The 27,348-nt window shown below is 39.0% G+C and overlaps 1 protein-coding gene across 1 annotated transcript in view; it reads left to right on the top strand.

Moving 5' to 3' along the window:
- The first annotated feature begins 24,208 nt into the window (after positions 1-24,208).
- The window catches only part of RAD9B (RAD9 checkpoint clamp component B), a 260,697-nt gene continuing 257,557 nt past the window's right edge, over positions 24,209-27,348 (top strand). The window contains exons 1-2 of the mRNA XM_053699759.1: positions 24,209-24,230; positions 24,741-24,811. Of these exons, the coding sequence (XP_053555734.1) occupies positions 24,209-24,230; positions 24,741-24,811 (93 nt within the window). The remainder of the gene's footprint in view (positions 24,231-24,740; positions 24,812-27,348) is intronic.

Genomic DNA, 27,348 nt, shown 5'->3' with positions numbered 1-27,348 from the left:
GAAAGATTCTAAAGCTTCCATAATTATAGGCAAATTATATTGGAGATTTTGAGCAAAGATAAGCAGATCATCGGCATATATGGCTTGAGTTATTCTGTGTCCTTCGATATTTATCCCTAGCAGTTCTTGTCTAAACAGTATTGCCAGAGGCTCTAGCGCTAGATTAAAAAGCAACGGGGATAACGGACATCCTTGTCTCGTTCCTCGCTGGAGCCTGAATTGTTCTGAGGTTAAGGAGTTAACACTTAGACTCGCCCCTGGATTAGAGTAAAGTAAGGCAATAATATGTGAGAATTTACCCTGGATACCAAAATTATTAATAGTTGTCAGCATATGATCCCAGAGTAGCGTATCGAACGCTTTCTGTGTATCAATCGAAATAATTGCAGCGTCTTCTGTGAGCTTTTCTCCCCTTTCTTTTTTTTGTTCACAATAATTAATTGCTATCTCTAGTTTCCTGAGATTTTTAATAAGTGTCCTTCCTTTAATAAAGCCAGTTTGGTCAGGATGGACCAATTCACTAATCACTTTTTGAAGTCTGTCTGCTAAGATGTGGGTTAGGATTTTGTAATCCACATTTAGCAAAGAGATGGGTCTATAAGACTCCATTAATTCTTTATTTTTACCTTGTTTATAGATTAAGATTATTCTAGATTCTGTAAAATATTTGGAAGGTGTTTGATTATCTTGTAGGAAACCATTAAAAAGCTCACATAGAATGGGGGTGATCGAATCTGCAAGAATTTTGTATAATTCTCCAGGAAGATCATCCGGACCTGGCGCTTTGTTTAGCTTCAGTTTCATAATAGAGTTTTTAATCTCCTCTTCCTTAATTGGAGAGTTGAGGAGATCCAGGTCATCTTTGGCTATTTGAGGTATTTTAATCCTGTCCCAAAAGAGAGCTTTTTTTATTTTATCTATAGGTTGAGCCTGATATAGTTGTTTAAAGTAGTGCGTAAATTCCTCTAAAATATCATGAGGGAGAGTGCAGGTTTTGTTTTTAGTTTTTATTATTGATATGATACTGTTAGTTTTCCTAGTACTTACCAATCTGGCTAAGAATTTCCCTATCTTATTACCGAACTGCATGTAATTGCTATTTCTTTTCAGCTCGTGCTGAATTTCTTTTGATATATGCCAATTGTCTCTTTGTTTTTTGGCTTCCAGATAGTTTCGCCAGTTCTCTTGACTGTTATCTGCAACATATTTTTGAAATTTGTTAATAATCTGCTTAGAAAGTTGGATCCAATAAGCGTCATTTTTCCTTTTGACTTTTATCATATAAGCCAGAATTTCTCCCCTTATCACGGCTTTGAAAGCTTGCCATAAAGATTCTATATTCAATACTGATCCTCTATTCTCATTATAATAAAGATTCCATTTCTCTAGCAAAAAGCCTCGAAATTTTAAATTATTATAAAAATATGTTGGAAAGTATAATCTGTGATTCCCTAGTTTGGGATTCAAGATTGACATAGAAATAGTAATAGGGGCGTGATCCGAAATTGTGATAGGCAAGATTTCGACTTTTTTTGCCAGAGAAAACAATTTGTCACTAATTAGGAACATATCGATTCGTGAAAAAGATTTATACACTTTAGATAAACACGTAAATTCTTTACTGTCTGGATAGATATTCCTCCAGATATCTAATAAGCCTAGATTGAAGCAGAATTTTTAAAAATTTTTTGTATCCTTGCCTGATATAGCCTCTTTCCCCCTCCGATTTCTATCTAGGATGCTAGATGCTACCAGATTCAGGTCTCCTCCTAGTATTATGTTTTGGTTATATTCCAATAATTTGTTTTGGAGAGGTTCCCAGAACTCGGTTTTTTTTGCATTTGGACCATAAACATTGCATAACACGAATCTTTTTAAGCCTAGTTCTACCTCTAGTATAATAAATCTCCCTTGTTGATCAATTTCTTGTTTCAGAATTTTATATTTTAATGATTTCCTAAAAATTATAGCTACCCCTCTTTTTCTCTGTACTCCTGCCGAATAGATAACTTCGCCCACCCATCCCCATTTAAGTTTTTGACTTTCTGTCTCATTTAAATGGGTCTCTTGTAAGAAGCCAATGTCAATTTTGAGTTTATTAAAGTGTTGTAATATTGCTTTCCTTTTGACCGGGGAGGTAAACCCTCCCACGTTCCATGATCCAAATTTACATGATTCCGTCATATCCTATGCTTCTTTCCTACTTCTAGGGAGAGACATAAGAAAACTAAGAGAAGGGGGGGGGATGGGAAGAAAGGAGAAAAAGAAAAAGAGAGAAGGAAAAAAAAAAAAAAAAAAAAGAGGAAAGTCCCATTCACACGTACACCTGACCTTCCTATATTGACCCCTACTTATAATATTTAGCTTCTTACTTGACCGCATTTCTGCACCTAGAAATATATTTCCTTCCTCCTCCCTTCTCCTATTCCACTTTTTACTCAGCATGACTACCCATGATACAGAGCTTGTATCCCCCATCTGAACACTTTTTTACCTTTGCTCTGTTCTCAAGAAGTCCTCTAGGTCCTGAGGATTATCAAAAATCCTAAAACCTTCTTTGGTCTGTATACTGATTCTGGCTGGATATAGTAGCCTAACTATCCTGCCTTCCTGAATCAGGCGTGAGCAGATGGGGGCACATAGCTTCCTCTTACTAGCTGTTTCAAATGCAAAATCTTGGAAAATTAATATTTTCTTGTTTTGGAAGAGGACTATTTTTTGTGCCCTATAAGCTTGCATAATCTTGACCTTTTCTTGAAAGTTCAAGTATTTGATAATAATTGGTCTAGGTCTACTCTTATCATCCTCTTGATCTCTTACCCTGCCTAACCTATGGGCTCTTTCTACTGTAAATGTACATGTTGGCTCATTGATGTTTAATAAGGAGGGCAGTTGGTTTGAAGCAAAGTGAATTAACTCTCTTTCAGATACTGTTTCAGAGACTCCAATCACTCTTACATTATTCCTCCTAGATCTATTTTCCATATCCTCAGCTTTGTCACTAAGATATTTGACTTGTTTCTGAATATATGTTAAGTCCTTATCTTTCTCTATGTCTCTATCTTCCAGATCTGATATTCGCTATTCTGCTAGACCAATTCTGGTAACCATCTGCTTGATATCTTGTGACACTGAGTCTATGCTTATTTGGATTGCCTCAAATTTAGGAAGAAATAATTCACTTATTTGTTTTAATAAATCAGAATTATTAACTGTTTCAACCACAATTTCTTGTGCTATCTCCTGACTGTTTTCAGTGCTGCGTCTTATTAGCTTTTTTTCCTGCTGCCTTCTACTCGCCATGCTTACTGTTTTATTGTTAACTGAAGGGAGAAGGAATTTATCCATAAAGAATGGTTATGAGAGACTTAAAACTTTCTATTTACCCCTATTTACTTCTAGTCAGGAGACCTTACCTTAGTTAACTAGTTTGAATTTAACTAAAGGCTTTTGCATTAGTGGTGACCTAAAACTATTGATCTTATCGTTATCTCTTTCTCAGCAATTCTTATAACAAAATGCCATTAATGAAAAATATCCAAAAAATGCAGTAATATATAGAGCATTACAAAGAGAGGAAAAGAAAATAGAAACCCGAGTCAATCAGATATTCAAGTGAGTTCACTTCCAAATCTTGCAAGGATTTTCCTATCTGTTACTTCTGCATCTTATTTGTCTAGTTTGAAATTGACTATAAACTTTTAAATAAATAGTGAGCTAGGACTGTTGATCTTATCATTAACCCCTGCACAACCATGCTTATAACAAAATGCCATTAGTAAGAATTACCCAAAAATGCATAAATATAAAGAACAAATACAAAATTTAGAGTAAGAGTCAATCAGATACTCAAGTGGATTCTCTTCCAAATCTGCAAGAATTTTCTGTCTGTTGATTCTCCCCAGATTCCCCCTCTGAATTGGCAAAAGTTAAGGAGATTATGTCCACTTGTTATCCGCAGAAAATTTTAGAGAGGTTCCAGACTTCGATATCCAATCTGTGCAGGGAGAGAAAGAAGACAAGGCCTCCTCATGTGTGTATCTGTCACTCCCCCTTTTATCCCAACATAGAGTAAACACAGGGTACTCACATTCTGATAAGGCACTCTCTTGTGCCGTTAGTTTCAGGCTGGACCTTCAGCAGCAGTCCAGCTCGCTGTTTCCCCAGGATGTCTTTACAGCTGACTTGCTTCAGGCATGGAGAGCACGGCCGTAGGGGCATAAAGTAAGACACAAAATACAAAAAAATCATGTGTAAATCTGTTTAAAGTGCATCTGGAGGTTCAGCTTAAACTTTCACAGAATACTCACAAAAGTTGCGGCACCCAAGTGTGCCTAGTAAGGCAGGCTAGGCCTTTTCCAGCAGCCCAGCTCACTGTTTTCACGTTTAGCTACGTTGCAGAAGTAAAGCAGCCTCAGGAAATGCCAGGTTAGCCCGTCTGAACCTTTTGCAGTAACCCAGCACCCTTTATAGCACCGTCTCCTATTCGTGTTATCAGCGAAGGGGATAAAATAAAATCACTCTTGCACTTCCAGGCCACCTATCAGTTAGATTTTCCAGCACAGGAATCCTTTTAGTATAGCTTTTAAATATATGTGCAATGGGCCATGGCATACTAAACTTACAATACCCTGTTTTCCACAGACCTAATAATAAAAGGGGGTTTCAACACTGCTAGCTGTTGCAGTGAGAATACGGCAAGCCTCTAAGAAGTAAAAAGTTAAGAGCCAGATCCTGGAAGGCTTCGCAGGGGGGACCAAACAGCTACATGTTGGTGTAAGAATTGTTGCTTGCAACACTTCTATAGAGAAAATCAATTTGAATTTTACCTTGCGTTGTCCTCCCCCTTGCTCGCCTCACCTAAGGATCTGGACTGATATGCCTGAGTAGATGACCTTGTAAGTGGGACTGGGTCGACCGGCTGTGGATCCCGGTCCGTAGCCCACTTCCACCCCGCAGCCAAACTTTGTAGCGGGCTCTAACGTGTGCGAGGACGCCTGACCAGTGGCGTCTCGCTCAGCCCGACTTAGAGCGGCTCTCAATGCGTCACGTCACGCATACGTCAGTGCTTGCCCTCCCCTGGAAAGTTGTTTAAAATTGCACGCCCTATCTGAATCATGAAAGTTTAATTTTGACTGCTCCTTTAAGTATGGACACAGAAAGTACTAAACTGTGTCAGAAGTGCTGAACCAGTCACTTGCCTGAGTAAAGATGTTGTAACAAGGACTTTATTTGCAGTTTAACATCAGCATGGAGATTTTCAGACCACCTGGAGATGGGGGGGGGGGGGTTAGGGGGTAACCTACACTGCAGAAACTATTTATATATATTATTTTTTTTTTAAAAAAAGGCTTTTATTTTAGTACTGGCAGACTTTTCTGCCAGTACTTAAGATGGCGGTGACAATTGTAGGATGGGGGAGGGAAGAGAGATGTTTGAGAGGGATCAGGGGTGGTATGTGTCAGGTGGGAGGTTGATCTCTACACTAAAGCTAAAATTAACCCTGCAAGCTACCTAATTAACCCCTTCACTGCTGGGCATAATACAAGTTTGGTGCGCAATGGCCTTCTAATTACCAAAAAGTAATCCCAAAGCCATACATGTCTGCTATTTCTTAACAAAGGGGATCCCAGAGAAGCATTTACAACCATTTGTGCCATAATTGGACAAGCTGTTTGTAAATCATTTCGGTGAGAAACCTAAAGTTTGGGAATTATTTTTTTTATTTGATCGCATTCGGTGGTGAAATGGTGGCATGAAATATACCAAAATGGGCCTAGATTAATACTTTGGGTTGTCTACTAACAAATATATATTTATATACATGTGAAGGGTTATTCAGGGATTCCTAACAGATATCAGTGTTCCAATGTAACTATCACTAATTTTGAGGGGGGAAAAAATGGTTTGGAAATAGCAAAGTGCTACTTGTACTTATTGCCCTATAACTTGCAAAAAAAAACCATGTAAATTATTGGGTATTTCTAAACTCAGGACAAAATTTAGAAACTATTTAGCTTGGGTGTTTTTTGGTGGTTGTAGATGTACAGATTTTGGGGGTCAAAGTTAGAAAAAGAACGTGGTTTTTGCCATTTTTTTCATCATAATTTATAAAAAATTTTTTATAGTTTTATTATTTTATTATTATTCTTTATTTATAAATCGCCAACAGATTCCGCAGCGCTGCCCATGGGTACAAGGATAAAAGTACAATGAAGAAACAATACAATAAGAGACATTTTACAGACAGATACAGGGGGAATTGAGGGCCCTATTCCTGTGGGAATTTACAATCTAGATGGGTAGGAGGGTGGGAAACAAGAGGTGTGGACTTCAAAGGTGGGAATGATATTAGTAAATTATATGATATGATGAAAAAAAATGGTATCGTTAGAAAGTCCATTTAATGGTGAGAAAAACAGTATGTAATATGTGTGGTTACAGTAAACGAGTAAGAGGAAAATGACAGCTAAACACAAACACAGCAGAAATGTAAAAATAGCCCTGGTCCTTAAGGGTAAGAACATTGAAAAATGGTCTGGTCACTAAGGGGTTAAGGGATAGTCAACCCAAATTTTTTCAAAACATCACATAAGGTTATAAAATAATGCCAATAACACCTATTATCAATTTTATTACATTTACACGCAATTTAAAAAATAAAAATGCTGCCAAACCCATCTTTTCCAAAAGCAAAGTAGAGCCCAGCACACAAGTCCCAAAGGGGAGAATCACCAAGAGCTACTGCCAAGCTCTCAATATATATCAAATAAGAACAGTGGAGATACTCTTTAGTTGTAAAAACTTCTTAGTTTATTTTATTTCCAAACAGGATCACAGAAAAACACAATGTTTTGGGGCCAATGCCCCTTAATCATGTGATCACATGATTAAGGGGCATTGGCCCCGAAACATTGTGTTTTTCTTTGATCCTGTTTGGAAATAAAATAATCTAAGAAGAACTACAGAGAATCTCCATTGTTCTTATTTAAACCCATCTTTTCCATCGTCATTCTGCCGAATTGTCAAGTTCTACCTTAGTAGAATAAAGATGGCATCAGGCATGCACATGTTTATTTTTTTGCAATGCATACGCATATGTACCTAGTGTTCTGCACCCTCAACCGTGTGCGTCATACTGCAGCTCAATGATGACGATCATAATATATGTGCATGTGATATTTTATCTTGACAAAAATAGAAGAGTGTGATTCACGGTGCATTGCACATGCGAGGGCCAACAAGTAAGAATGCGCATGCCGAGATTGAGGACCGGCACTTATTTTAATATTAAAAACAACCGGTCAGTGCTGTAGCGCCATTGGATGAAAGGTTGGCATAGATGATCTACAACTCCAGCCTACCTTTTGCCTACATTTATGGGCGGTCGTTAGGGCCGTTTACAGGGGAAAAACAAAATAATAATTTTATACACTGTAAAACTTCATTTCCTATGGCATGGAGAGTCCACAATTTCATTCCAATTACTAGTGGGAATTCAAAGCGCACCCCAGCAAAGCTGTTAAAGTGTCACTTACCTTACCCATAATCCCCAGTCATTCTTTGCCTCTATCATCGGGAGGATGTGCGAAGATGGTGTCTGAAGAATTTTAATCCTTTATTGGGTACTTTTCCCTGCAAGGAAGGATTGGAGCTATGCTGTGTCCATGTAAATCTATTTAGTAAGAGTAATGGTGGCTTTTAGCAGTTAGAAGGCAGCGAGGTAGTCCTTGCTTTATTTATGCTACCCCTTTATAGAATACCAGAGTTGGTTACTCTGTCTTTTCTTTTTCTACAGGTCCCTGCCAGATGTTTGTGTCTCTGTCACACCTAAAAAAATGGACTTGCCCTTCAGGTAAGTGCTTTTGCCTTCCAGGTTGGAAGGACAGCACTACAAGGTATCCAGTGGGCTTACTAAAAAATGGATGGAAATAATTATCCCTTTTTTCAGGGATTGGTTCTGGGGCATTTTATAAGGCACTTTTGGGAGAGAGGCTGGCTAAGAGAGTTTTTTGTGACTAACATAAAATGACATCTTTATTAATGAGTGATTGTAACAAAGCTGACATATAATGAAAAGGGGAACCGTTTTATCATTTCTAATATCGAAGTGTTAACTTTCTTTATCTTTGGGGATAATTAATCTGACACTGCGTTAGTACTGGGTGTCCGATTTTGAAACCGTCCGTTTTTTTCTCTGTTAAGATCGCGCGTTTATGGCGCATTTCTCTTCAGATATTGCGGTCACATGACCGCTCCCTGAACTTCCGATTTTCGGTTTCTTGTCCGAGCGGAAAGCGGAGTTCATTCTCTCTACACAGTCAAGAGGGAGAGATCTCTAAAGAGCGGTTTAACTCAATATCACTCTGTTCATATTTTAGGAAAGGACTTTCAAAGACAGTGAACTAATTCCTGCAGTGAGATATAACTCTGGTCTTCAGTGGGGTAAGCCCTCAGCACGGCTGAGGTTATTGAGGTGCCGGTCTGTTTTTATCTGATTGTATTAAAAGAAAAATGTATTTAAAGGCACAGAACATCGTCTTTTTTTCTGTCTATTTTATTTACTCTTGGGAACCAATTACTAGATTATGGACTCTGAAGGTAATCTTTCAAAATGTTGTACTGTTAAGAGGCTCAGATTGTTCCGCCTATACAGTTTTGTCCCACATGTTTAAACAAGATTCTTTTATCAAAAGATAGGAACCCCTTGCAGGGCCTTCTTTCTCTCAGAATAATATTGTTTGTGCCATGCTTCAACTTTCTCCTCAAACTTCTCAAGCTTTGTGCCCTGCAGCTCCTCTCAACAACCTCCTGGGGGTGTTTATTTACCAGGAGATTTTGCTGCACAAATATCTTCTGCAGTTTCAGCAGCCTTATCAGCTTTTCCTATAGCTAGTTAAAGAAAGAGGAAATCTAAAAAGATTTCTAATACTAACAATGCTGACTCCGCTAAATCAGCTCTAGTCAGCCTCGCTCATTTATCTGACAAAGATCATTCGTCAGTGGCTTCTGAGGGAGAAATCTATGAGTCTGTAGAAGGGGATGTAAGTCCTAATACAGTGGATCCAGAGGAGGTCAATTTCAGATTTAAACTGTAGCACCTCAGATTACTTTTAAAAGATGTTCATGCTACTTTGGAGGACTCCGACTCTACTGTCACTGAGACTCCTAAAAAGTCTAATAAACTTGTTTGTGTTTGATGTAATTCCTTCCTCTATAGAAGCTTTTCCAGTTCCAGACCGTATGTCGGAAATTGTAGCGCAGGAGTGGTAAAAACCAGGGATTCCTTTTTCTCCTTGATAAAGGCCACCTGGGCCGAAACCGGTAGAGAGTTCACTGACATATCTCTACTTGTTACTGCTAGAATTATCAGCACTCATATCCAACACAGCAACCACATTGATAAGCTCCCTTCTGTGGATCTTTCGCTCAGAGTGCTGAATTTACTTGGGACATTTAATTTATTCTGCATTTGCTTGGGACACTTTATTTTATACATTCTGCATTGGAGCCCTCGGCACAGATCACATATAACTGGTAACTGGCAGGATCTCGCAGTATTGTTCTGTATACAAGCCATTTGATACACACACAGACACTTTAGAGTTAAGCTTCTTTCTTGCCCTTCATTTGGAAGCTGAAAATTTACCAAACCAGATCTCCACTTAGCCGGTATTTCATACATCCCAAGGCTTAGATTGTGACCAGCCGATTTCCAACCAATCCCACGCCTTGGATTAAGCAAAGGCAACATCTAACCAATTCCACGCTTTGGATTGTGCAAAGCCGATATTCAACCTATCCTACGTTCAAGCCAATATCCAACCAATCCCACGCTTTAGCTTGAGCAAAACCGAAAATGTACCAATCCCACATCTAGGATTGTTTGACATCGATCACCATCCAATCACATTCCTACAAACCCGGTCACGTGACCCGGAACCATCCAGGTTTGATCTGAAATACGCTACACATATTGCCGAAATTTGTTTTTGTCTTTACCAGCTTTTTTTCCGATCCGGAACCCTCAGATTTCCTTATCCTAACAAGTTACTGACTATTTTGTTCACCTCATTTGGAGTTTTTTTCTGGCATTCTGTTTACAAAAACAGAACGAGGTGCACAATTTGCCTTTATGGTCCTTTAATGTTTTATTGGCATTTACCCTTTTAAAATGTGTACTTTTGCACTCTGTGTTTTGTATGTAAACCTTGCAAGGTATATATGTTTTTATTAAAATTAAATTTACGGCTAGATTACAAGTTGTGCGTTAGGGTAAAAAAGCAGCGTTAAGAGGTCCTAACGCTGCTTTTTCCCTACCGCTGGTATTACGAGTCTTGCAGGTTTAGGGTCACTGCATACTTTTTTGGCCTTACCGCAAAACGACTTACGTAAACTTCGTAAAGTCTTTTTTTCTATGGGACTTCCATAGCGCCGGTATTACATGTCTGTCCTGGGAGGCCAAAAAGTGAGCGGTACACCCTACCCTGTCAAGAGTCCTAACGCATATAAAAGTCAGTAGTTAAGAGTTTTATGGTACAACGCCGTAACATAAAACTCATAACTAAAGTGCTAAAAAGTACACTAACACCCATAAACTACCTATTAACCCCTAAACCGAGGCCCTCCCGCATCGCAAACACTATAATAACATTTTTAACCCCTAATCTGCCGCTACAGACACCGCCGCCACCTACATTATATTTATGAACCCCTAATGTGCTGCCCCCAACATCGCCGACACCTACATTATATTTATTAACCCCTAATCTGCTGCCCCCAATGTCGCCGCCACCTACCTACACTTATTAACCCCTAATTAACTTATTAACCCCTAATCTGCCGCCCCAACGTTGCCGCCACTATAATAAACATATTAACCCCTAAACCGCCGCACTCCCGCCTTGCAAACATTAGTTAAATATTATTAACCCCTAATCGGCCGCCCCCAACGTCGCCGCCACTATATTAAAGTTATTAACCCCTAAATCTAAGTATAACCCTAACACCCCCTAATTTAAATATAATTTAAATAAGTCTAAATAAAATTCCTATCATTTACTAAATTATTCCTATTTAAAACTTAATACTTACCTATAAAATAAACCCTAAGCTAGCTACAATATAACTAATAGTTACATTGTAGCTAGCTTAGGGTTTATTTTTATTTTACAGGCAAGTTTGTATTTATTTTAACTAGGTAGAATAGTTATTAAATATTTATTAACTATTTAATAACTACCTAGCTAAAATAAATACAAAAGTACCTGTAAAATAAAACCTAAGTTACACAAACACCTAACACTACACTATAATTAAATAAATTAACAATTAAATCAACTAAATTAGCTAAAGTACAAAAAACAAACACTAAATTACAGAAAATAATAAACAAATTACAAGATATTTAAGCTAATTACACCTAATCTAATAGCCCTATCAAAATAAAAAAAGCCCCTCCCAAAATAAAAAAAAAACATAGCCTAAACTAAACTACCAAAGGGCATTTGGATGGGCATTGCCCTTAAAAGGGCAGTTAGCTCTTTTTCAAGGCCAAAGTCCTAACCTAAAAATAAAACCCACCCAATAAACCCTGCATCAGCCAATAGGATTTTTTCTACCTTAATTCCAATTGGCTGATAGAATTCTATCAGCCAATCAGAATCTAAGGGACGCCATCTTGGATGATGTCACTTAAAGGAACCGTCATTTAGTAAGAAGACTTCGTTGGAAGAGGATGCTCCGTGCCGGATGTCTTGAAGATGGAAGATGTCGTCTGGATGAAGACTTCTGCCCCTCTGGAGGACCACTTTGCCCGTCTTGCATGAAGACTTCTCCCGGCTTCCTTGAGGACTTCGGCCCGGCTTGGATGAAGTTTTATTTTTAGGTTAGGGACTTTGAGCTTGCAAAAGAGCTAACTGCCCTTTTAAGGGCAACGCCCATCCAAATGCCCTTTTCAGGGCAATGGGGAACTTAGGTTTTTTTAGTTAGTATTTTATTTGTGGGGTTGGTTGTGTGGGTGGTGGGTTTTACTGTTGGGGGGGTTGTTTGTATTTTTTTTTTTCAGGTAAAAGAGCTGATTACTTTGGGGCAATGCCCCGCTAAAGGCCCTTTTTAGGGCAATGGGGAACTTAGGTTTTTTTAGTTAGTATTTTATTTGTGGGGTTGGTTGTGTGGGTGGTGGGTTTTACTGTTGGGGGGATTGTTTGTATCTTTTTTTTCAGGTAAAAGAGCTGATTACTTTGGGGCAATGCCCCGCAAAAGGCCCTTTTAAGGGCTATTGATAGTTTAGTTTAGGCTAGGTTTTTTTTATTTTGGGTTTTATTTTTTTTTGATAGGGCTATTAGATTAGGTGTAATTAGTTTAAATATCTTGTAATTTGGTTATTTTCTGTAATTTAGTTGGGGGGGTTGTACTTTTGCTAATTTAATTGATTTAATTGTTGTTAATTTAGTTAATTTATTTAATTATAGTGTAGTTTTAGGTGTTAGTGTAACTTAGGTTAGGTTTTATTTTACAGGTACTTTTGTATTTATTTTAGCTAGGTAGTTATTAAATAGTTAATAACTATTTAATAACTATTCTACCTAGTTAAAATAAATACAAACTTGCCTGTAAAATAAAAATAAACCTTAAGCTAGCTACAATGTAACTATTAGTTATATTGTAGCTAGCTTAGTGTTTATTTTATAGGTAAGTATTTAGTTTTAAATGGTAATAATTTAGTTAATGATAGGAATTTTATGTAGATTTATTGTAATTATATTTAAGTTAGGGGATGTTAGGGTTAGATTTAGGGGTTAATAACTTTTATATAGTGGTGGGGACGTTGGGGGTGGCAGATTAGGGGTTAATAAGTTTAGGTAGGTGGCGTCGATGTTAGGGACGGCAGATTAGGGGTTAATAATATTTAACTAATGTTTGCGAGGCGGGAGTGCGGCGGTTTAGGGTTTAATATGTTTATTATAGTGGCGGCGACGTTGGGGGTGGCAGATTAGGGGTTAATAAATATGTAGGTGTCGGCGATGTTGGGGCAGCAAATTAGGGGTTAATAAATATAATGTAGGTGGCGGCGGTGTCCGGAGCGGCAGATTAGGGGTTAATAAATATAATGCAGGTGTCGGCGATGTCGGGCGCGGCAGATTAGGGTTAATAAGTGTAACATTAGGGGTGTTTATACTCGGGTTTCATGTTAGGGTGTTAGGTGTAGACATAACTTTTGTTTCCCCATAGAAATCAATGGGTCTGCGTTAAGGAGTTTTACGCTGCTTTTTTGCAGGTGTTAGACTTTTTCTCAGCCGGCTCTCCTCGTTGATTCCTATGGGGAAATCGTGCATGAGCACGTACGACCAGCTCACCGCTGACTTAAGCAGCGCTGGTATTGGAGTGCGGTAATGAGCAAAATTTTGCTCAACCCTCACTTCTTGCCTTTTAACAACGGGTTTCTGAAAACTCGTAATACCAGCGCTGCAGGTAAGTGAGCGTTGAGGGAAAACTGCTCGTTAGCACCACATAGCCTCTAACACAAAACTCGTAATCTAGCCGATAGATTAAAAATCATGCAATGATAAAATAAAATAGTGTCTGTACCCCACTATTTCATATTAGGTATTTTTATTATTAACAGATATACATCTAGTGTTTGGTTAATACCTTTTTCATTATTTATCTCAACACGCTATGAATTTAGCGCTCACCTATACTTCATTTTTTTATTTTGCTTTTATTACAACTGGAGGAAAGCTAATTTTTTAGGTGTAGCTTTATTGAGATTTAGAAGTGTAACACCTCATATTGTTGTGCTGTAAATTCCTTTTTTTCCTCATCCCCTCTTTTCAAAAAGATGTTTCCTGTTGCTGATTCTGTACGTGATTTATGGCGCACTGTACCCAAGGTAGAGGGAGCTCTCTCTACTTTAGCCAAGAGAACTACTATCCCTATTGAGGATAGCGCTTCTTTTAAGGAACCCATGGATAAGAAACTAGAGGCTTACTTAAGAAAGCTGTACATTCACCAGGGGTTACAATGGCAAACAGTTGCAAGTATTGCTGCGGTTGTGGCTGCAGCATCTTTTTTGTGCGATGCCCTGTCTGACCTAATTTCAGAAGAGACTACTATAGAGAAGATCCAAGATAGGATCAAGCCTCTTAAGCTTGCTAATACGTTGATGCCAGCATGCAAGTGGTTAATCTTAAAGCCAAGATTTCTAGCCTGGCAGTTTTAGCTCGTAGAGTGCTGTGGTTAAAATCTTCGTCTCCTGATGTAACATCCAAATTCAAACTTCTGTCTTTGTCTTATAGGGGCATGACTTAATTTGCTCCTGGTCTAGCTGAGATAATTTCCGAGATTACTGGGGGAAGGGATCTTTCCTTACTCAGGACAGGAAGAATAAACCTAAGGGTCGCGAGAATTTTAATTTTCGCTCCTTTCGTACTTTCAAAGGACAAAAGTCTTCATGGAGATCCATTCATCCTTGGAATAAGGGTAAACAATCCAAGAAACCTTCTGCCTATTCTAAGTCAGCATGATGGGGCCGCCCTGATCCAATCTTAGATCAAGTGGGGACAGGCTTTCTTTTTTTTTGTAAGGCTTGGATCCGCAATGTTCCAGACCCTTGGGCCGTGGCATTAGTTTCTCACGGTTACATGATAGGATTCAAGTCTTGCCCCCCCCAGGGGCAGGTTTATCCTGTCAAGGTTATCTGTAAACCAGACTAAGAGAGAGGCCTTCTTAAACTGCGTAAAGGATCTTTCTTCCCTGGGAGTGATTGTTCCAGTTCTTGTAGAAGAACAGGGCCCAAGGATTTTATTCAAATCTGTTTGTGGTTCCCAAAAAAGAGGGAACTTTCCGTCCCATCTTAAGGTGTCTCAACAAGTTTCTCGTTTCTCAAATTTCCGTCTTTCAAGATGGAAACTATTCGGTCCATTCTACCTTTAGAACCGTATCTTCATACAGGTATACCCCGCTCATACAGCGGGTTAGGGACCGGAGCCCCGCTGTAAAGTGAAAACCGACTTAAAGTGAGTCAATGCATTTTTTACTTGTTTTTCACTTGCCAGTGTGTTTACAAGCTTAAAAACATGTTTGAAATAACATATATAGGTGTGCAATAGTGCTAAGTTTAGTTTAATAACAACAAAAGACAGTACACTACTGTATTCAGTTATGCAGACAGTAGAAAGGGATACATATACTGTATACAGGTACTGTACAGTACAACATGTAGTACAATACAGTGGTATGTGCTTTATTGCTTATCTTTGCTTATGATTCATAATCTGAGTTTTCAATGCAAATCAGTTTTGAAGGTGGAGAACTTGAAAAAGATTCATCAGGTCTTGATGTTGAAGGTGATGATGATGGCTGTGGGACTTTATTACATATAACCTAATGTACAGTACTCTACTGTACCTGTACTGTATGACAGATCCTTATTTTATGTGGAGATCTCAAACCATGCCAAACAATACTGTACAGTACTAAAGTAGGTTATGTTTTATGGTATGGTACTGTATATGAGATGGAGGCATATGAAATGCTTACCTGTACTATTCAAGGTAAGCACAAAGGTATTATGACAATAATACTGTATACAGCATATACTGGTACTTGTACTGTACCTTTATTGGCCAAAAAATACTGCTTATGAAGAACTAGACTTGTGTGTACGGTACAATTACTGTATGGATTTAACAAATAATCCTGTACAGTACTGTACCTTTAATTGTACAAAAAATACTGTAATGCTTATGAAGACCGGTATACTGTACTGGACTTACCAAATTACAGTATCTGGTACAGTACAATACTGTACTGCACAGTTTTAGCAACCCTAAAGTCTTTCCAACGTACTCTGTAAAACCGCATGCAATTTTTCTCCTTACTCCTTGTCTAAGTCCTGAGCTGTGCCGCGCTGAGAAACTACTTCCGGGTTTGCGGCGGCGACGTATTAGCGAAACGACGTAAAGCGAATCGACGTAAAGCGGGGTATACCTGTATTCACATTCACAGGGAACATCATCATTTTCTATGCTTTGTCTTTCTGGACAAACATTTGCAGTTTGTTGCTCTTCCCGTTTGCCTTGCCACGGCTCCTCGAATCTTTACAAAGGTCTTAGGGGCCCTTTTGGCGGTGGTCAGATCTCAGGGAATAGCAGTGGCGCCTTATCTGGATGACATCTTGGTTCAAGCGCCATCTTTTCAGTTAGCAAGATCTCATACAGAGAGGTTGTCTATTCTACGTTCCCACGGGTGGAAAGTGAATCCTGAGAAGAGTTCCCTGGTAACAGACACCAGGGTGTGTTTCTTAGTAACAATTATAGATTCTCTGTCCATGAAGATTTTTCTGAAGGAAGTCAGAAAATCCAAACTTCTGGCTTCTTGCCTTTCTCTTCAGTCCTCTTCCCGTCCATCTGTGGCTCAGTGTATGGAAGTAATTGGTCTGATGGTTGCTTCCATGGACATCATTCCGTTTGATCGGTTCCATCTGAGAGCCCTACAGTTATGCATGCTCAGACAATGGAACGGATACCACTCGGACCTACCGTAGAGGATAGCTCTGGATCCCCTAACAAGAGTCTATTTTGGTGGATTTCACAGGACTATCGGTCTCAGGGTACATGCTTCCTGAGACCTTCCTTGGTGATTGTGACCATGGATGCCAGCATGTCAGGCTGTGGAGCAGTTTGGGGCTCTATAAAGGCTCAGTGTTTCGAGAGGAGTCTTCTTTTCCCATAAAAATCATAGAGTTGAGAGCAATTTGCAATGCCTTAAAAGCCTGTCCTCAACTAGCTTTAGTCCGGGTTATTAGGTTTCAGTCGGACAATAGCTCCTCGGTGGCATACATTAATCACCAGAGAGGAACTTGGAGTTCCTTAGCAATGATTCACATTCTCTAGTTTGCAGAGTCTCATAATTGCCTCCTCTCTGCCATCCACATCCCAGGGGTGGACAACTGGGAAGCAGTTTTTCTGAGCAGGCAGACCTTTCATCCTGTGGAGTGGGTTCTCCACCCAAAAGTTTACAATGATAACTCTCAGGTGGGACGTGCCAGATGTGCAATCCTTTTGTCAGGCCTTGGTCAGAAACAGGCCTGTGTTTAAATCTGTTGCTCCACCTTGGAGTCTTAACCTTGTTCTTAAAGTTTTGCAAAAGGCTCCGTTTCAACCAATGCATTCCATAGATATTAAGTTGTTATCTTGGAAGGTTTTGTTTCTTACTGCTATCTCTTCTTCTCGGAGAGTTTCGGAACTCTCAGCTTTGCAGTGGGATTCACCTTATTTCATATTTCACGCAGATAAGGCAGTTCTTCGTAACAAGATTGGTTTTCTTCCTAAGGTTGTTTTGGATATAAATATTAATCAGGAGATTGTTGTTCCTTCTCTGTGTCCTAATCCTTCTTCTCATAAGGAACGTTTGTTACACAACCTAGATGTTGTGTGTGCTCTTAAATTCTATTTGCAGGCGACTAAGGATTTTCGCCATTCTTCTGCATTTTTTTTTTTTTTCTGGGAAACATTAAGGTCAGAAAGCTACTGCTACTTCTCTTTCTCTCTGGTTGAGAAGTATTATTCGTTTGTCATATAAGACGGCTGGACAACAGCCTCCTGAGCGAATCACAGCTCATTCCACTAGGGCTGTTTCTTCTTCTTGGGCTTTCAAAAATGAAGCTTCTGTGGAGCAGATTTGCAAGGCTGCCACTTGGTCCTCTTTGCATACTTTTTCCACGTTTTATAAATTTGATACTTATGCCTTGGCTGAGGCTTCTTTTGGGAGAAAGGTTCTTCAAGCAGTGGTGCTTTCTGTGTAGGTATATCTGTCTTGTCCCTCCCTAGTCCTCCGTGTCCTTTAACTTGGGTATTGGTTCCCAACAGTAATTGAGGATGCTGTGGACTCGCCATATCTTAGGAAAGAAAACAAAAATTTATGCTTACCTGATAAATTTCTTTCTTTCCGGATATGGTGAGTCCACGACCCCACCCTTTTATTAAGACGGTTATTTTTTACTAAACCACAAGCACCTATACACCTTTGTGTTATTCCTTTTTCCATTTCCCTTCGGTCGAATGACTGGGGGTTATGGGTAGGGGAGTGATACTTAACAGCTTTGCTGTGGTGCACTTTGCCTCCTCCTGCTGGCCAGGAGTGATACTCCCAACAGTAATTGAGTACGTTGTGGACTCACCATATCCAGAAAGAAAGAAATTTATCAGTTAAGCATACATTTTGTTTTATTCAAGTTCCCTTAAGTATTAAAGTTGTCAGATAAATCTGCAACGACACTGATTGGCAAACTGAAAGCAACCTTTTGTAGACACTACATCCCAACAGAAGACCTCAGTGGTCATGTACCCTTTGCCAGTGCTGAGGTTAAGGCATTTGCTGAAAAATGGGGTATAAAGTTTAGCATTCTAGTTCTTGCTACCCCCAAATAAATTTACTTGCAGAATAGTAAAAACAATTAAACTCATGCTTGAAAAGGCATGGGTAAATCCTCATATAGGGTTTCTGGGGCTGTTCAGCAATCTAATAACTAGAATGGCTTGTTCCCCAGCACAACTTTTAATGGGTCGGACATTAAGAACCAAGTTAACTGTTGTGGCCCAAGATCCCAAAGAATGTACACTAAAAATTAAAAAAAATACAGTGCAGGCAGAAAATGTATTATGATCAAGGTGCTAAGTCACTACTAGCCTTCCAGGAAAGGCATGCAGTGCGTATGGGGACATTAGTAGGTTGGCAGCTTGCAAAGATATCATATGTTAGTCCTGAGCCAAGATCATATGTAATTGAAATTCTGGATGGCAGAAAGTACAAGATAAACCATTATCATCTCAGGATGGATAACACACATGATCAAGACCACTCCAAGCCACAGTTACTTGTAACTTGAAGAGGAGCAAAGTCAAAATTTGCACACAGTATGGACTCAGAGACTGAAGGGCCAGGTTCAGATAGAGACCTGGTCCCCATAGAGTCTGGAGAAGGTGGGCACAAAACATCACAAGCTGGAAAAGTAATACACCCTCCTGAGAGAGAGGTTATAATTATTATTAAAAGTATAATTATTTAGCCCACATAACACATTTTTACAGCGTCTTTGTTGTTCGGTAATGTATGTTTATGGGGGGAATTTGGAAGAAGTTAGGAGATGTGGTATACTGTTATTTTAATAAAGGACACTCTCGAAAAGATTGTGGGGAACTATGATCAGTAGCCATTTTAAGTTAGGCCTAGATTTGGAGTTTGGCGGTAAAAGGGCTGTTAACGCTCCGCGGGCTTTTTTCTGGCCGCACCATAAATTTAACTCTGGTATCGAGAGTTTAAACAAATGCTGCGTTAGGCTCCAAAAAAGGAGCGTAGAGCATTTTTACCGCAAATGCAACTCTCGATACCAGAGTTGCTTACGGACGCGGCCGGCCTCAAAAACGTGCTCGTGCACGATTCTCCCATAGGAAACAATGGGGCTGTTTGAGCTGAAAAAAAACCTAACACCTGCAAAAAAGCAGCGTTCAGCTCCTAACGCAGCCCCATTGTTTCCTATGGGGAAACACTTCCTACGTCTGCACCTAACACTCTAACATGTACCCCGAGTCTAAACACCCCTAACCTTACACTTATTAACCCCTAATCTGCCGCCCCCGCTATCGCTGACACCTGCATATTTTTTTTAACCCCTAATCTGCCGCTCCGTAAACCGCCGCAACCTACATTATACCTATGTACCCCTAATCTGCTGCCCTAACATCGCCGACCCCTATATTATATTTATTAACCCCTAATCTGCCCCCCTCAACGTCGCCGACACCTGCCTACACTTATTAACTCCTAATCTGCCGAGCGGACCTGAGCGCTACTATAATAAAGTTATTAACCCCTAATCCGCCTCACTAACCCTATCATAAATAGTATTAACCCCTAATCTGCCCTCCCTAACATCGCCGACACCTACCTTCAATTATTAACCCCTAATCTGCCGAGCGGACCTCACCGATACTATAATAAATGTATTAACCCCTAAAGCTAAGTCTAACCCTAATACTAACACCCCCCTAAGTTAAATATAATTTACATCTAACGAAATAAATTAACTCTTATTAAATAACTTATTCCTATTTAAAGCTAAATACTTACCTGTAAAATAAATCCTAATATAGCTACAATATAAATTATAATTATATTATAGCTATTTTAGGATTAATATTTATTTTACAGGCAACTTTTTAATTATTTTAACCAGGTACAATAGCTATTAAATAGTTAAGAACTATTTAATAGTTACCTAGTTAAAATAATAACAAATTTACCTGTAAAATAAATCCTAACCTAAGATATAATTAAACCTAACACTACCCTATCAATAAATTAATTAAATAAACTACCTACAATTAACCTAACACTACACTATCAATAAATTAATTAAACACTATTCCTACAAATAAATACAATTAAATAAACTAGCTAAAGTACAAAAAATAAAAAAGAACTAAGTTACAAAAAATAATAAAATATTTACAAACATAAGAAAAATATTACAACAATTTTAAACTAATTACACCTACTCTAAGCCCCCTAATAAAATAACAAAGCCCCCCAAAATAAAAAATTCCCTACCCTATTCTAAATTAATAAATGTAAAAGCTCTTTTACCTTACCAGCCCTGAACAGGGCCCTTTGCGGGGCATGCCCCAAGGATTTCAGCTCTTTTGCCTGTAAAAAAAAACATACCATACCCCCCCAACATTACAACCCACCACCCACATACCCCTAATCTAACCCAAACCCCCCTTAAATAAACCTAACACTAAGCCCCTGAAGATCTTCCTACCTTGTCTTCACCATACCAGGTTCACCGATCCGTCCTGGCTCCAACATCTTCATCCAACCCAAGCGGGGGTTGGCGATCCATCATCCGGTGCTGAAGAGGTCCAGAAGAGGCTCCAAAGTCTTCCTCCTATCCGGCAAGAAGAGGACATCCGGACCGGCAAACATCTTCTCCAAGCGGCATCTTCAATCTTCTTCCATCCGGTGCGGAGCGGGTCCATCTTGAAGCAGGCGACGCGGATCCATCCTCTTCTTCCGTTGTCTCCCGACGAATGACGGTTCCTTTAAGGGACGTCATCCAAGATGGCGTCCCTCGAATTCCGATTGGCTGATAGGATTCTATCAGCCAATCGGAATTAAGGTAGGAATTTTCTGATTGGCTGATGGAATCAGCCAATCAGAATCAAGTTCAATCCGATTGGCTGATCCAATCAGCCAATCAGATTGAGCTCGCATTCTATTGGCTGTTCCGATCAGCCAATAGAATGCGAGCTCAATCTGATTGGCTGATTGGATCAGCCAATCGGATTGAACTTGATTCTGATTGGCTGATTCCATCAGCCAATCAGAAAATTCCTACCTTAATTCCGATTGGCTGATAGAATCCTATCAGCCAATCGGAATTCGAGGGACGCCATCTTGGATGACGTCCCTTAAAGGAACCGTCATTCGTCGGGAGACAACGGAAGAAGAGGATGGATCCGCGTCGCCTGCTTCAAGATGGACCCGCTCCGCACCGGATGGAAGAAGATTGAAGATGCCGCTTGGAGAAGATGTTTGCCGGTCCGGATGTCCTCTTCTTGCCGGATAGGAGGAAGACTTTGGAGCCTCTTCTGGACCTCTTCAGCACCGGATGATGGATCGCCAACCCCCGCTTGGGTTGGATGAAGATGTTGGAGCCAGGACGGATCGGTGAACCTGGTATGGTGAAGACAAGGTAGGAAGATCTTCAGGGGCTTAGTGTTAGGTTTATTTAAGGGGGGTTTGGGTTAGATTAGGGGTATGTGGGTGGTGGGTTGTAATGTTGGGGGGGGGTATGGTATGTTTTTTTTTACAGGCAAAAGAGCTGAAATCCTTGGGGCATGCCCCGCAAAGGGCCCTGTTCAGGGCTGGTAAGGTAAAAGAGCTTTGAACTTTAGTAATTTAGAATAGGGTAGGGCATTTTTTATTTTGGGGGGCTTTGTTATTTTATTAGGGGGCTTAGAGTAGGTGTAATTAGTTTAAAATTGTTGTAATATTTTTCTTATGTTTGTAAATATTTTATTATTTTTTGTAACTTAGTTCTTTTTTATTTTTTGTACTTTAGCTAGTTTATTTAATTGTATTTATTTGTAGGAATTGTGTTTAATTAATTTATTGATAGTGTAGTGTTAGGTTAATTGTAGGTAATTGTAGGTAGTTTATTTAATTAATTTATTGATAGGGTAGTGTTAGGTTTAATTATATCTTAGGTTAGGATTTATTTTACAGGTAAATTTGTTATTATTTTAACTAGGTAACTATTAAATAGTTCTTAACTATTTAATAGCTATTGTACCTGGTTAAAATAATTAAAAAGTTGCCTGTAAAATAAATATTAATCCTAAAATAGCTATAATATAATTATAATTTATATTGTAGCTATATTAGGATTTATTTTACAGGTAAGTTTTTAGCTTTAAATAGGAATCATTTATTTAATAAGAGTTAATTAATTTCGTTAGATGTAAATTATATTTAAGTTAGGGGGGTGTTAGTGTTAGGGTTAGACTTAGCTTTAGGGGTTAATCAATTTATTAGAATAGCGATGAGCTCCGGTCGTCAGATTAGGGGTTAATAATTGAAGTTAGGTGTCGGCGATGTTAGGGAGGGCAGATTAGGGGTTAATACTATTTATGATAGGGTTAGTGAGGCGGGTTAGGGGTTAATAACTTTATTATAGTAGCGCTCAGGTCCGCTCGGCAGATTAGGGGTTAATAAGTGTAGGCAGGTGTCGGCGACGTTGAGGGGGGCAGATTAGGGGTTAATAAATATAATATAGGGGTCGGCGGTGTTAGGGGTAGCAGATTAGGGGTACATAGGGATAACGTAGGTGGCGGCGCTTTGCGGTCGGAAGATTAGGGGTTAATTATTTTAAGTAGCTGGCGGCGACGTTGTGGGGGGCAGGTTAGGGGTTAATAAATGTAATACAGGGGTCGGCGGGGTTAGGGGCAGCAGATTAGGGGTACATAAGTATAACGTAGGTGGCGGTCGGCAGATTAGGGGTTAAAAATTTAAATCGAGTGGCGGCGATGTGGGGGGAGCTCGGTTTAGGGGTACATAGGTAGTTTATGGGTGTTAGTGTACTTTAGGGTACAGTAGTTAAGAGCTTTATGAACCGGCGTTAGCCAGAAAGCTCTTAACTCCTGCTATTTTCAGGCGGCTGGAATTTTGTCGTTAGAGCTCTAACGCTCACTTCAGAAACGACTCTAAATACCGGCGTTAGAAAGATCCCATTGAAAAGATAGGATACGCAAATGGCGTAGGGGGATCTGCGGTATGGAAAAGTCGCGGCTGAAAAGTGAGCGTTAGACCCTTTAATCACTGACTCCAAATACCAGCGGGCGGCCAAAACCAGCGTTAGGAGCCTCTAACGCTGGTTTTGACGGCTACCGCCGAACTCCAAATCTAGGCCATAGTTTTTCCAGTTGTTTGAGTACATCTGAGCTGAATAAGAATTGATCTGTGTATCTACTATCAAGTAGCGCTTGCTTCTGCTCTTTGTTAAATATGCGTACAAAAAAAATAAAAAGGTAAAGGAGATGTATAAACAATTCAAATAGGAAAGGCATTGAAACATGATAGAATGAAGTGAATATGGGAAGGGAACAGTATAAGGAGAATATAGAAATCACTGTATGTTGAGGTGGTAGCAAAATTAGAGGGGGTACAAGCAATTTTAGTTTTAGTTGCTCTCAAATATTTTTCTCAGTCTAAAGTAGAACTCGTTCTAAAATATTGGAAAATCCATGTTTTATGAGGCATTCAAGTTCCACTTTATATGCCCCAACTTAACTCCTGCTTTGGCATGCCCAAGTCCTCCCATTACCCCACAGCTCAACCTCTCTTTTCATAGCCCCCCCCCACACACACACACACACACAAGTCCTGGGAATGTTGGGAGATATGTATATTGATAGTTTACTAGTCCAGGACTATTACACAGTGGTCAAATAAAAAAAAAAATAGGCTTTTACCTATCTTTATAGGGCCATAATAGTAAAAAAAAAAAATAAGAAATAAAAATAACGACCCTACAATACTGTGTGTTTAACTTGAACTTTTTTTTTAAAATGAGTGGGATAAAGTTCCAACGTTTAGAAGTGCAAAGTTAATAGACTTATTTGCAAAGCTACTGCTCTGATAAATGCAAAAGGCACTTCCACAAAGTATGTTGTGCAGACTTACTCAATCAGTATTATTTAAAATGTTCACATAAAAATATTACATTACAGATGGGAAAAGTCTAACATTTACATTTGTTATTTCTGTCTTTACATTTAAAAAACCTGCCCTTTCAATAGGGTGTATAGACTTTTTAGGGTACATTTATGTAGGGTCACTCGACCCATCTATATGCAGACAGCATAAGCTGTTGGCATTTAAAATTGCACAAGCATTTCTAGTGAAATGCTTGTGCAATGCCGCCCGTGCTCACTGGCAGCCAATCAGCCGCTAGCAGGGTGTGTCAATCATCCCGGGATGATTTAAGTCCTCCACCTAAAAAGGTGGCAGAGAAGTTAAAGCGCAGCACACACATGTGCAGTGCATTTCCTTTTCTTAAAGCACTGCTTATATATAGTGACATGAAATGTTTGAGCATTATTTGGTTATGTAGTATTTTTGTTATAGTTTTTTGACTGTATTATATTCAGTCCCATTTTATGTTCTTTTTACAGTATTTGGAAAAGCAGTCTATTCCCTTTCAAGAATTAGCGATGAGTTGTGGTTTGATCCAATGGAAAAAGGTGTAAGTGTTTTACAATAATTTTTTCTCTCATAAAGTCAGAATACTTTTTTAGTTTTACATGTTGTGTGTTAACCCCTTTGCTGCTAAGCCATTTTCACACCTCTGTGCTGGATCTGTTTTTAGTTGTTTAGACCTCATTGCATTTATTCATAAATTTAACACACACATTATACCTTGTTTTTTTCAGCAAACCTATTATTTTTAGAAATGCGGAAATATAATATAGGAAAACTCCCAACACATAGTTCTTGATCTCTAATTATTTCAAAACCAAACTTTGTTGTCCCACATTTATCAGTTTACCTTCCCAAAACACCAACATTTTGGATTTTATGGGGCCGATTTATTAAAGTGCGAGCGGACATGATACAATGTAGCGTATCATGTCCGCTGCACATCGATTAATGCCAACAGCGAATGCTGTGAGCTGCTTGTGCAATGCCGCCCCCTGCAGATTCGAGGACAATTGGCCGCTAGCAGGTGGTGTCAATCAGCCCGATCGTATAATATTGAGGGGATTGATGCCCGCAGTCTCAGAGCAGGCTGTTTCTGGCGAACCTGAAGGCCCACGCAAAAATAGGGGCATCAAGCTCAATTCGGAGCTTGATAATTCGGCCCCTATATCTGTTTTTCAATAACAATTGATAATAGAAAGGTAAAATTTATATTTTGGTCCTAGGTGAGGGGGTAATAAAGGCCTTGTAAAAGTCGCCAGAGGCCCGAAATAGAACTAATGCCGTGAGGTATTTATCATTGTTTTAATAATCATCTGGCAGCACAACAGACACTGGACTGTTGATTTGAAAAAGCAGGATTGCTACTTTTATGTATTGTGGTGGGCAACTTAGTTCATACCCCACACCCATAAAGTAGTTTTATGAGAGCAACACTTTTGGCTGTTTTACTGAAATTCATAGGAAAGTTTCTGGCCGTCAGTTCCGCTAATGAACCCAAATTTTTTATTTCATGATTCAGATAGAGTATGCAATTTTAAGCAACTTTCTAACTTACTCTTATTATTATCAATTTTGATTTGTTCTCTTGCTACGAGCCGGGCCCATCTTTGGTTCAGCACCTGGGTAGCAGCAAGTGCTATCCAGGACTCTGAACCAAAAATGGGCTGGCTCCTATGCTTACATTCCTGCTTTTTCAAATAAAGATACCAAGAGAATGAAGAAAAAATGATAATAAGAGTAAATTAGAAAGTTGCTTAAAAATGCATGCTTTATCTGAATCATGAAATAAAAAAAATGGGTTCAGTATCCCTTTTAATGAAAGTATATAGCAAAGGTTTTTTTTTTACTAAACATTATTAAAATGTTATACTATATTTTAATATACCTTTCATTGAGTGCAGCTGCATGTTGGATCACTTTTTTTTTCCTCGTGTAGAGAAGGTGATCTCAGGCATTAGCGGGGATGAGATAAATAAGGATCCTTTGTAACCAGGGATAGAAAAAAGTTGCTGGTTAGAAGATATATATATATATATATATATATATATATATATATATATATATATATATTAATCTTAGTGGCATGCATAGATTTCTCATTGCTCTTAGCATAGGAATCTCTAATGCCACTCTCATTTTAGAAATTCCTTATCTATGTTGGTAGGAAACTATAGTTTACCAGGCAGGGGAAAAAAACCTTACTAGTACAATCAGTGTTTGCCATAAGAAAAAAAGTCTATTGTTTAATCATTTGTTACAATTTCTCAAGAGTCAGTGTCTAGTGAAAATGTTCATACTTGCTCTTGTATGTGTGGTTGATGAGTATTTCTTCCTTCTGCATGTACAGGGCAGTGGATATTGCAACCCCTTTTGTCAGTCAATTATAAAGAGATTTTTAACCACTGTAAGTCACATATAGCTCCACGTTTAATAGCGGTGTGGATTCGGATGCTTCAGTAGCAGCTGAATGACGCATTTGTCTCTTTTGGAAGCTGCATTTATTCTTGTGAAAGTGCAACACACTAAGATCTAGATTTGTACAGCACTTAGTGTGTTACACTTTCACAAGAATAAATGCTGCTCTGAAAAGAGCCGAAAGTGGTGAGCAGGCCGCCTTCTTCCTCATTTGGATGCTACCAAAGCATCTGTATGCACACCCCTAGTGTTTAACCACTTGTCCTCATCATCATTGATTCATATTTAACCCATTATCAGCAATATACAAATTGACTGTGTCATTACTCATGTGATTTGCTGGGGAAGGCACCTGGTCCCTCCTAAGCTTTATTTTAGATCAAGTGTACTAGCTGGGTGATGTATGACACTTTCATGCATTCCTTGTTATCTGAATATATCCCAATATAGCTGTAACCAGGCATTTGCCTTTTTGGGCTTGTTGGAGGAAAATTTCACATGCACCATGGAAATGATGAATAACATAGCATTATTATTATTATAATTTATTTGTAAAGTGCCACTAAATGCTGTAGAGCTGGCAAGTAACATCCTCCAAAGGCCAGACTGAAAGGGGGTTTGGTGTGTATTCACAGGACAGGTGTTGCATGCAGTTAAATTTGTCTC

The sequence above is a fragment of the Bombina bombina genome, chromosome 2, assembly GCF_027579735.1.
Source record: "Bombina bombina isolate aBomBom1 chromosome 2, aBomBom1.pri, whole genome shotgun sequence".
Lineage (NCBI taxonomy): Eukaryota > Metazoa > Chordata > Amphibia > Anura > Bombinatoridae > Bombina > Bombina bombina.
Note: the sequence above shows the minus strand (reverse complement) of the source record. Positions and strands in the feature narration are given on the sequence as shown.